This window comes from Berghia stephanieae, chromosome 10, assembly GCF_034508935.2.
Source record: "Berghia stephanieae isolate SIO BIC M18660-M18661 chromosome 10, UCSD_Bste_1.3, whole genome shotgun sequence".
NCBI classification, from domain to species: Eukaryota; Metazoa; Mollusca; class Gastropoda; order Nudibranchia; family Aeolidiidae; genus Berghia; species Berghia stephanieae.
In genome coordinates, this window is record NC_088369.1 from 20,575,572 (window position 1) to 20,587,805 (window position 12,234).

At 39.3% G+C, this 12,234-nt stretch overlaps 1 protein-coding gene across 1 annotated transcript in view; it reads left to right on the plus strand.

Moving 5' to 3' along the window:
• The first annotated feature begins 7,313 nt into the window (after nt 1-7,313).
• Nucleotides 7,314-12,234, plus strand: part of LOC144980782 (ecto-NOX disulfide-thiol exchanger 2-like) — a 34,555-nt gene continuing 29,634 nt past the window's right edge. The window contains exons 1-2 of the mRNA XM_078928585.1: nt 7,314-7,468; nt 9,674-9,821. Coding sequence (XP_078784711.1) covers nt 9,719-9,821 — 103 coding nt within the window. The 5' untranslated portion in view covers nt 7,314-7,468; nt 9,674-9,718. The remainder of the gene's footprint in view (nt 7,469-9,673; nt 9,822-12,234) is intronic.

The following is a 12,234-nucleotide window of genomic DNA, read 5'->3' on the forward strand; positions in this document are numbered from 1 at the left end:
ACTCCCAATGGTATCCACCTCCCTTTAGTCCCAGATTTATTTCCTACTGATATCCTTTTTACATAGTCCCAGGTTCACTCCCCACTGGCGCCAACCTCCTATAGTATCAGGTTCATTCTCCTCTGGTACCAAGCTCTCATATCCGGCTTCAACTTTCAATGGTATCCATCTCCCTTTAGTCCCAGGTTTATTTCCCACTGATATCCTTTTTACATATTCCCAGGTTAAATCCCACTGGTGTGCAATTCCCTGAATCCAGGTTCACTCCCCACTGGCGCCCACCTTCTATAGTGTCAGGTTCATTCTCCTCTTGTACCCAACTCCTATAGTTCGGCTCGGATACCCACAGTTATCCATCTCCCACAGTCCAAGGTTAACTCCCAATTGGTGTGCACTTCCCTGAGTCACAGGTTCACTCCACACTGGCGCCCATCTCCTATAGTGTCAGGTTCATATCTCCTCTGGTACTCAACTCCCATATCCGGCTTCAACTTTCAATGGTATCCATCTCCCTTTAGTCCCAGGTTTATTTCCCACTGAAATCCTTTTTACACAGTCCCAGGTTAACTCCCCACTGGTGTGAAATTCCCTGAGTCCCAGGTTCACTCCCCACTGGCGCCCACCTTCTATAGTGTCAGGTTCATTCTCCTCTGGTACTCAACTCCCATATCCGGCTTCAACTTTCAATGGTATCCATCTCCCTTTAGTCCCAGGTTTATTTCCCACTGAAATCCTTTTTACACAGTCCCAGGTTAACTCCCCACTGGTGTGCAATTCCCTGACTCCCAGGATCACCCGCCACTGTTGCCAAACTCCCATAACTTTGCCGGATATTGTCGGGTTTCGGCGGGTTTCGGCGGTTTTCGTAATAAAGCACTAATTCTTTTTTACGAAACCCGCCGAAACCGGCCGATAACCTTAGTCTCAGGTTCACTCCCGACTGGTGTACACTTCCCTGAGTCTCGGGTTCACTCCCCACAGTTGTCTACTTCCGATAACTTTGCTGGATATTGTCGGGTTTCGCGGGTTTCGGCGGGTTTCGGCGGGTTTCGTAAAAAAAGCACTGGTTCTTTTTTACGAAACCCGCCGAAACCCAGTCACAGGTTCACTCCCCAATGGTGTACACTTCCCTGAGTTCTGGGTTCACTCCCCAGTGCCACCTACTTCCCATAACTTTGTCGGGATTCGTCGGGTTTCGTTGGGTTTCGGCGGGTTTCGGCGGGTTTCGGCGGGTTTCGGCGGGTTTCGGCGGGTTTCGTAAAAAAGACACACCGCGTCATTTTTAGGTTTGTGGACCGCCTAGTGAGTCTTCAGTTGTGGTCAAGGAAACGAATGTGCCCATTGGTTGAACGGTTGAATACAACTCATTATTGTTTTCTTTTGTGGCCAAATACTTGTCTTTTGACGTCATTTTGGGGTTTTATCAGGTCATGAGTTTACGAAGGTCACGGTTAGTACCAGGCCATGAGTTTACGAAGGCCACGGTTAGTATCAGACCATGAGTTTACGAAGGTCACGCTTAGAGTGGGCGGTTATGTGGTCAAGTGGTAAGATACTCGCTTTCGGATCGGAAGGTCCTGGGTCCGACCCTCGAACGGCGCATAGTTTAGTCCTTGGAAAACGCTCTTTACTCACATTCTCTCACCGTACTCAGGTGGAAATGAATACCTGGCCGTTAACAGCGTTGTCTCTGTCGGGGGGAAAATGTAAGATCGCCTAACAGGTGTCATGTCTCGTTCTACGTGTTACGTGTTGCTGTTGGTCAGGGAGTCCTTGTAAAGCTCTTTGAGCACGTTTAGTGGATATTTTGCGCTAATTATGCTCTATTTTTTTTTTTTTGGGGGGGGGGGGGGTTGTCCTTTTTATTTTTTATTTTAGAGCGTGTTCACTTAATAATAATAATAATAATAATAATAATAATAATAATAATAATACTTTATTGCATCCCAAAAAGGAAATTTTTTGTACAGACGTGTTATAATTTACACATAAGATAAAAATACAATGGAAATAGGATGTATATATATAAAAAAGGAGCAGCTCTATAACCAGAGCTGCGCTTTATAATATGAATAATTTCAACACTGTAAAATAGTTAAAACTGTCACTATAAATTGAAAATTGAAAAGATTGCAAAACAAATAAATTAATAAATTAATATTTATATTTTTAAAAAGTAAAAATGAGAAATAATTATATAAAATGATTATTGCTTGTTGTTATAAAGCCTAATACTGGACGGCAGAAAAGATTTTCGGTGTCTCTCTGTTTTCGTTGAAATAGAGAAAGGGCGACCACTTCTTTCTGACATAATAATTGATGGTCTTAGTGGATGATACTGGTCATTTAATATTTTAGTTATTTTATTTAAACAAAATTTCTCGTATAAAAGATCTACATCGTCAACATCATTTATATAGCGTTTAATGGATTTTTTAATATTTGAATTTATTTTGTTCCTTTCCACTGCTAAGCAATTGCCTCCCCAAGCTGTTATACAAAATGACAAAACACTTTCGATTACTGCTCTATAAAATAATGTGCAGAGGGTTTTATCTATTCTAAACTGAGAGAGTTTCGATAAAAAATATGTACGTCTGCACATCTTATGCCTAATTATTTTCAAGTGTTCATCCCACTTGAGCCTGTCATCAATCGTTACACCAAGGTATTTGTAGTGAGGAACTCGCTGGACGAATTGGTCCTTTAATTTTAACGGTTTTTAATGTGGATTCCATGGTACAGCTTTGGGACGACGAGTCATAATAAATAATAAATGTTTTCTGATTAAAACTTGAGCTTTGAGCTTTTTTATGTAGCGCAATATCCACTAAACGTGCTCAAAGCGCTTTACAAGGGGTCCCTGGCCAACAGCAACACATAACATGTAGGACGAGACATGACGCCTGTCAGGCGATATTACAAATTTTTGGGATATAGACAACGCTGTTAACGGTCATTTTACACCTGAGTACGGTGAGAATGTGAGTAAAGAGCCTTCTCCATGGACTCAACTATGCGCCGAGCGGGGACCTTCCGATCCGAAAGCGAGTGTCATACCACAAGACCACATAGCCTGATTAAAAGGAACAGAAAAAAAGTTTTGTCAACGTTCAAGAGTGTGAAGGCTGAGAGGGTGTCAATGTCCAAAGGTTGTGAATGGGGAATAGAAAAATATGTTGTTTTTGTATGGTTAAGGCGATAAGTCATAATACAAGCTTTATGAGGAAGTGTGTGGGTGGCCGGTTGAGAGAGGAAGGGTGGTAATTGTGTATATGAAATACCAATTATGACGGGATGGGCGAGGGGAGAGTGAAGGGGGGGGGGGTTAAAGAGACGTATGTATATATATATATATATATATATTATATATATATATATATATATATATATATATATATATATATATATATATATAAATTGTCACTCACATTATATGGCCAAGACCTTCGTTTCTGTGGCTTTCGTCCACGCAGAAACGAACGTCTTGGCCATATAATGTGAGTGACAATTTATATTTTATATTAGCTCTAACCATCATTATCGAGCACTTTCGTACCTTCGAGTACCCACCAACACCCATATATATATATAAGAGAGAGAGAGAGAGAGAGAGAGAGAGAGAGAGAGAGAGAGAGAGCGAGAGAGAAATAAAGATGGAGGAGAGAGAGACAGGGGGGGGGGGGAGGGGATATGGGGAGGGAAATAAAGAGGAAGATATAAAGGTGCGGGGTGGGGGGGGGGGTAGAGATAAAAATAATAGAGAGAAAAAGAGAAGGAGCGAGAAAGAAAGAGGAGAGAGAGAGAGAGAGAGAGAGAGAGGGGGGGGGGGAAGAAGGAAAGAGAGACAAAATTGTTTTGTCAGTTGACGGAAGTGTATAAAGTATCGAAGTCAAAAGGTTATGAATGGAGAATCGAAAAGTTTTGTTTATAGAGCAGTATAATTAGGTGCCCCAAACGTAAACAATAACAAGTTGCTAGTGATTTTCGTTAGGGACCGGAAAAATTTACGCACAATATAGGTCTCCCAATTTTGTAGTTTGAGTTGTAGGCAATACACTTTCAGTATTGAAAATATGTTTACATAAAATCTAACAGTTGCAGAAATAATAATATAAGACTAAATTATTCTGAAAATCAGGCTCCGAATAATTCTCGTTTTGTTCACACCAGCGCAATAATTTGCTCTGGTCTAAAAATAGATAGACTGTAACTTTTGATAAATTTTACCTTTTGTTTCATAAAATATCCATATCTAGAAATTATTTGATGCATGATCGAGTATTTATGAATATGTGTTTCTTTTGCCACAAAACAGCCAAATTTTAAAGGTTATTTTTTTCTATAATTTACATTGGAACTTGAGCTGTCAAGACAGGAACATGTGGTTTGCCATGTGCTTCTAGACCTTTGTTTACGTTTGGGGCACCTAATTATACTGCTCTATCATACCGATGGGTTAAAAGTACTCGGTTGTTTGTTACACTTACAAGTATTTGGGTAGTGTAGGTGGCTAACGTGGGGAGGGGGGGGGGGGGAGGGGCGGAGGGTTTGTCTTGTTTTGATCCAAACTGAGTTGGTGCATTAAAAAGGCCGGTTCTGCAGTCATGGGGATGTGTGTGTGTGTGTGTGAGAGAGAGAGAGAGAGGGAGAGAGAGAGAGAGAGAGAGAGAGAGAGAGAGAGAGAGGGAGAGAGAGAGTCAGATGAGAGAGATGGGGGGGGGGGGCAGAGAAGGAGGTAGCTAGAGAATATAAAGGGGAGGACAGACAGAGGGAAAGATAAAGGGAGTTGGATAGATAAAGAGAAAGAGGGAGAGAGGGAGACACAGAGAGAGAGAGAGAGAGAGATACATAAAGGGAGAAGGAACGAGATGGGGGGAGGAGAGAGAGAGAGAGAGAGAGAGAGAGAGAAGACGATGATAGATAGAAAGAGTGAAAGAGAAAGAGATGGGGGAAAGAGAGAGAGATATAAGAGGAGAGAGAAAGAAAGAGAAAGAGAGAATATGAGAGATAAAGCTAAAGAGGTAAGGAGAGAGAGGGGGAGGGAGAGAGAGAGAGAGAGAGAGAGAGAGAGAGAGAGAGAGAGAGAGAGAGAGAGAGAGAGAGAGAGAGAGAGGCATGATTATTGAACAATAAATAAATAAATAAATAAACCAACATTAAATAAGATCTGCACAATATATCCATATGAAGGCTATGACCAATTGTTTAAATATTCACTTTTAACCTCATCATCATCATCATCATCATCATCATCATCATTGCCTTTTTCACCCTGGGTCAGGGTATAGGCCATAGACAAACAGTTTCCATCCGTCTCTATCCTGAGCTAACTTTTTTTTTATCACATTCCATGTCTTACCACTTCTCTGTATATCAGCTTAATTCTTCTCCATGTTCCTCGTGGCCTTCCCCTTGATCTTCTGCCCTGAGGGTTCCAGTCCAATACTTTCTTTGTTATAGTTGAGTCATTCTTTCTTCGCGTGTGTCCAATCCACCTCCATCGTCTTCTTCCTATTTCCTCTCCCACTGGTTTCTGCTGTGTTCTTTTCCATACTTTAATCTTTCTTTGTATCCTCTGTCGGGCTATTATACTCATTCTTGAACAATATTTTCTCTCCAGACCGCACCGTAAATCACTACTCTGCCACACTCTGGAAAAAACCCATAATATTTTAAAATTTGGCCAGAAATTCTCGTCCTTCAAACTTCGATTGACTTAAATGACCTCATCTTGGCAAAAAAAAAAAAAAATGTCAAACCTGGGACCTCGCGAATTCCTCCTGTTTACCTTTCCATGCTACAGGTCGTACCCGTCAATAAACAATCGGAGTTGATTTTTAGTTTTGTTTTGTTTTTCAACTGACAAAAAATTTTATGTGTATATTGCTCTATATGAGAGATCGGGTTTCTTTATAATGAATGAATGAATGAATTTATATAGCGCCTAGATCCAGAAAGTGCTCAGAGGCGCTTTACAATGCAAATAAAACACAACAATAAATTAATAATGATAATATGGGCTTTCTTCAACCAAAGTATGCTTCGTTGCAGGTCGTATAACCCAAATCGTTATGATCTCTTTGTTGTGATGGAAATACATAATATATAATCTCAAACTCAAACCAACGCAAAATATTCTCCATTATATTATAACAATGTTAATTCAAGCCCATAATTGCGTTAGGTTATGAGACCTGCAAATATGTGCACGGTGTCTTCAACAAATCGACAAATTTTTAACGCGCAGCTGTGATTTAAATTAAATACTATCTTTTAAATATACACACACAAGTTCGGACTTAAGGCCAGAGGTATGGCCTATCTCAATTTATCAAATTAATATATAAAGTGTTGCGATTGGTTCTTGGTTGTATATTTTTACATTTGTGTACATTTGCATATATTATATATGTATACATTGTCGCCATATATTCCCAACTTTGTGTTTATACAGTTTTATGCATGCCACGTCTGTAAACGAATTTCCATTTTTTGGATGAATAGAGTATATTATTATTATTATTATTATTATTATTATTATTATTATTATTATTATTATTATTATTATTATTATTATTATTATTATTATTATTATTATTATTATTATTATTATTATTATTATTATTATCATTCGTATAAAAAGGTATTATATCGCGATGTACATGGTTCTTGGATTTCCAATCGATATGCTTACAACATTTAAGTTGAAATAAATGCCTTGTTTAGAAGTAAAGAGGGGGCCCCGATAGCTTAGTTGGTAGAGCGCTCACTAACTTCTCACACAAAGTAACAGAGATCAATCCCATGTGAACACGAGAATATTTTTTTTTCTGACCCCCTGTCCACCCAACAATGATTGTGTAGCTGGGTTTGTTAAATTTGCGGAAAGTATTTTGCAATCGACTAGCGTCCTATCAAAGGGGTAGCAAGTAATACTTGTTGTTCTTTTTGCACAAAAGGAAATGGGATAAACTCCGTTCCATGGGCCTTATAGCCCTGAAGGATTTGTAAGAAATAAAGAAGATATCTAAATAAATGTTTTAAACTTTCAAACCTAATTTAATCACGATGAAAGTATTCATTCGCACCATCATTTCAAAGTGTGAACACAATTGGCAGTGTCTGGGTGGAAAAGGGGGGGGGGGGGGTGAACTAGCTATTTTCTATAACATTAAACCTAAAAAGGAATTCCAAAAATCTTTTTTTATTTTTTCAATGTTCAAGTAGTATCGCCAAGATTAATAAGATATTTTAGTACTTTTTTCCGATTATCTTTATATATCGATTAGGGCCAAGCCAACGCACAAAGAGACAAGGGAACAAACTCTTTATTCTTTGGGTTTGTAAGTTTGTAATTTGTAATCCAGTAAACACCTAACGCCGTTCCAGGTTTAAATCTGTTTATATTGTGTTGACAGAATCCAGCTTGAACGCAGTGTAAAAAGGGATCAAGCCGTGATCAATGGTTTGTCATTAGAATTAGAATCACCCTCCGTCACTAACTTTACACCAAAAAAAAAAAAAAACACTCACACTCACAAACTCAACAAAACTTACTCAAACTCAAACTTGACTTGACTGACTGACTCAGACTGACTTGTCGCTGCCAACTGTCGACTTCGCCACGCTAAAACGAAATGAATGTTACAATATTGCTTGGTTGTTTTGTTAGAATTAATGAGAATTTGTAGTTTTATTATGCATCGTATAAATCCAATTTCTAAACGCAAGGACCAGATTTAAATGCACATATGATATATGGTGCCCCCCTCTCCCCCCCCCCCCCCCCCCCCCCCCCCCCCCCCCCCCATTAAACAACTTACTTAAACAACCGAGAAGAGTCAGATGAGAGTTGGACACACAGTTACAATTCACATTGTTATCGTCATTTATATTATGATGTTAGGGGTTTTGTTTAGCGTTTGTTTGATGGCACTTCTTCAGGAAAGGAGCAAAGTTGGTTCATGAAAGTATTTAAAGTTAAAGTTGAAAGACCATTTCAGTTATGTCTTATGATGGGAAGAGAGGGGGGGTAGAGATGGAGGGACAGAATCAGAGGGGAGAAGGGAGTGAAGAGGGAGGAGAGTGGGAGAGCATGCAATCGGAGTAAATGGAAAGGGAAGAGGAAAGAGAGGAGAGCAGTGGGGGGGGGGGGGGGGGGGGGGAGACAGAAGGAAAGAGAGAGAGATAGGTAGCCAGAGAGTGTGAGGGACAAAGGGAAAGAGAGAGAGGGGCAAGAATATGAACTTTGTCCTCACACTCTCTGGCTACCTATCTCTCTCTCTTTCCTTTTAATTTTAGTGTTGTTAATGTTATTGAATGTAGCATATCTTATTTATTTGTTCATATTCTTGCCCTCTGTCTCCCCCCCCAGAAGGAAAGAGAGAGAGATAGGTAGCCAGAGAGTGTGAGGGACAAAGGGAAAGAGAGAGAGGGGCAAGAATATGAACAAATAAATAAGATATGCTACATTCAATAACATTAACAACACTAAAATTAAAAGGAAAGAGAGAGAGATAGGTAGCCAGAGAGTGTGAGGGACAAAGGGAAAGAGAGAGAGAGGGCAAGAATATGAACAAATAAATAAGATATGCTACATTCAATAACATTAACAACACTAAAATTAAAAGGAAAGAGAGAGAGATAGGTAGCCAGAGAGTGTGAGGGACAAAGGGAAAGAGAGAGAGGGGCAAGAATATGAACAAATAAATAAGATATGCTACATTCAATAACATTAACAACACTAAAATTAAAATCAAACATAATGACAATATTGAATAACAATGTATGACAGTGTGGCTCAGCGGTATGGTCTTTGCCTTGTACCGGAAAGGTACCGAGTTTGACTACCCATCATGCTGTGTGGTCTTGAGCAAGTCACTTAGTCTTAGCCCACTTTACGGTGCTTTACTGCGGCTGATTCCTGGGTTATTCCAGTCTTCCTGTGGAATAGATCCTAAAGAAAAATTTCCCCTTTGGGATGAATAAAGGAAATTTAAAAATTTTTTTTAAAAAGGTCATTCCAAAAATCATTTTTTTAATGTTTAAATAGTATCAACAAGATAAATTAGTTTTGTTACAACTTTTTTTTTTTCCGATTTAAATATCAATTATTGCCAAGTCATTAGAATCACCCTCCGGCACTTTGACAGAAAACAACCCAAACACAACTGGTCTCTGCTTCGTTAAACTTAAACAATCTTGACTGATGTTGACTGTAGTTTTATTTTTATTTTGCATTGGATAAAAATGCAACTTCTAAAAGCAAAGTCCAAATTTTACTTTGAAACATGAGGGAACCCTCCTCCCCTTTACAATCAAAAATTTTAATGGATATGTGGGGGGGGGGGGGCATTCTGGTAAATTTGCAAGGATTTTGGCTATATCGCTGTTTTTCATGCATTCTTTTCAGGTTTAGAGAAATTGTGATAAAAATGGTCAAATATAACATGACAACATTTGAATTTTGGTAGAGAGAGAGATTGAGGGTGGGGGAGGGCAGGAAGGAGGGGGTGGGGTAAAATGTGGGCAATTTGTTGGTGATTTGGGTCATGGACGCAGAAAGAAGAGAGAGAGAGAGAGAGAGAATAGGACAGGAGAGGACTGACAATTACTCGTGTTAGTCAAAACAAGACATTGGCATAAATCATTTTGATCTCTGATCTGACAGAACTGTTTCACCACCAGGCCCGGGGAACAGGTTCAGACGTGAAATATGGATCCGTCTCGCAACAACATGCCGCTCCAGTTCAACACCAACAAAAACAAACCTCCCATGCCAGTGACAATGACAAGATCCAGCTTTGAAATGAAAGAAGGTACTGACTGTCTTAAGAGTGATATATTGCTATTGTTATCTTTCTGAAATCTGTTCCTTTTTTTAAAACTTTTTTTTTCTTCTCTTTTATTTTTGTTTTATAGCATGAAAAACAAGAGGAAAGTTGCTAAGGGCATGTGTGCAAGATTTCCGTCTTAACACGGATTTCAGGCTTTGTGAAATAGACTTTGATTTCTTTAATATTTCCAGCATCTAGATCACACCAACGTAACACTGTTGTGAGGCAGTAGGTCACATTTCAAAATAAGTTTCAGGCTTTATGGATTTGTTAGAAATGGATTTCAGGCTTTTTAGACCTAACACACTTCCACTCATGTAGGGGTGTGATTAATAGGGTTGATACGCTTGAGGGGTACTAGTGGTCAAGTGGATATAGATAGAATGAAGTTGACGTAACTCAGTGTCTTTGTTATTGTTTTTTGCCAATCGTGTTTATGAGTAATGCTCACTAAACTGAATTAACCAGACTATAAACGTTCATGGTTACACATAGTTTTGTGTGTTGGTCCGTTATACTTCCGGATGGCAATGTTGTGAGCTTCTTAGCCAAGTGCATACTGTCTATAGTATTTCATATGGAGGATCAGAATTCAAACCCCTGTTGTTTGACATTTCACTTTTTCCTTGAAGACCAGAATGAAAGTAATAGAAACATATGTTATAAGTACCCTTTTATACGGTTGTGAAACATGGACGCTTGACAAAGAATGTACGAGGAGGTTAGAGGCATTTGAGATGTGGGTGTTGGAGAAGGTGAGAAAGGGAAGAATACTGATCCATAACATCAGAAAGAGGCAGTTAGCTTTCTGGGACATGTCTGCCCTAACCAACAAAAGGACAGTATCTCTCAAAAAATCACAAAATCACTTTTTTTACTAAATCGAATCTCTGGGACATAGGAAAGCTTACAAAGTTGTCAGAATGATCATAACTCAAATATTTTTGAAATTAGAGGCAATTAAAAATATGCTTGAAACAGTATCCTATTTCAACCCCATCGTTAACCAACAAAAGGACAGTATCTCCGACGGCCGTATTCCGCCCGTAAATATCGACGGTGTCCGTGAGCATGCGGTGGCGTCAACAAGTGGCGTGACGAAGATGCCGCCGTATGGCGAGCAATGCCATGCGAAACTGTTGATGACGATTTGATTGGTCGCCAACGCCAATGACGTCATCCGTAACATGACATCATAGAGGAGCACTGTAACTTTCTATCGCGTTGTTGTTTACACGAGAGAGAGAGAGAGAGAGAGAGAGAGAGAGAGAGAGAGAGAGAGAGAGAGCGTTTTAACGTGTATTCATTGGGAATGGGAGGGAGGGTGGGGTCTTTTGAGACAATAAACAATGTGAGTGAACCTAGGACTTCATAATATATATAGATGTCACTGGAGTGAACCCAAAGAAAAAAGAGAGGAGAGATTAATAGCTGACATTGACCACAAGGGGTTGTGATAACGAGTGGCAGGTCCTAAATAACTCGACGTTGCAGCTCAAACAAGAAGATTCAATTATATGATTTCATGAAAGTCATTACAAATTAAGCCCCACCCGCTCTCTTCAAGCTGTCATCTGACTCAAAATGGAAACAATGCAACAAATGATTTGACCAGTCCCATTTTTTAAATTGCAATCTCATTGGTCAATACGTTTTCCATTGATTGACTTTGACTTCTTTTGAAACGAAGGGCTTTTTTATGCTATCCCTACCTATTCTTTGCTCCACCCCTTCCCTCCTTTTCCCCCTTTTTTATCTACCAGTCTCGCTCGCTCTCTTTGTCTCCCTCGTGTTTCTTTCACACATACAAACACACACATAAGCACACACACACACACACACACACACACGCACACATATCTTACTGCCTTAGTCTAACCGCATACTCTCTATAGAATCGAACGCATGACCTTCACATCCGATAGCAGTAGTGACATACCACAACGCGTGTGTTTGACCCAGCGACATCTAAGTTTGACCTCGTCCGTTGGATGTTAAAAGTGGAAATACCTGCCTTTAACAACTGTTTGGATTGCAGTTCTAATATCTTTGACTAAATTATGCGCCCGTGATTAAAGACTAAATTGATGCAGACACTGAGTTCAAAATCAATCTAATCTATGACATAAGTTGTAGATATTCACGTATTACTTTCCACCAGATCAACATGTCAAGCTAGCTATTTAGTGGCTGATTGGTGGGCAGAGGGACTTTATAAACAAGTAATAAAAAATGAAAAAAAAAAACAGAAAGCAAAACCATTACAAAACTTTATACAACTTGCAATATAAAACTGATCCCCTTGCTTGTTGGTCGGGTGCTCAACCAAACGTCTAACTTAAGTATACTTATTTTTCATTCATTTCAACTAATTAGTGTGTGTGTGTGTGTGTGT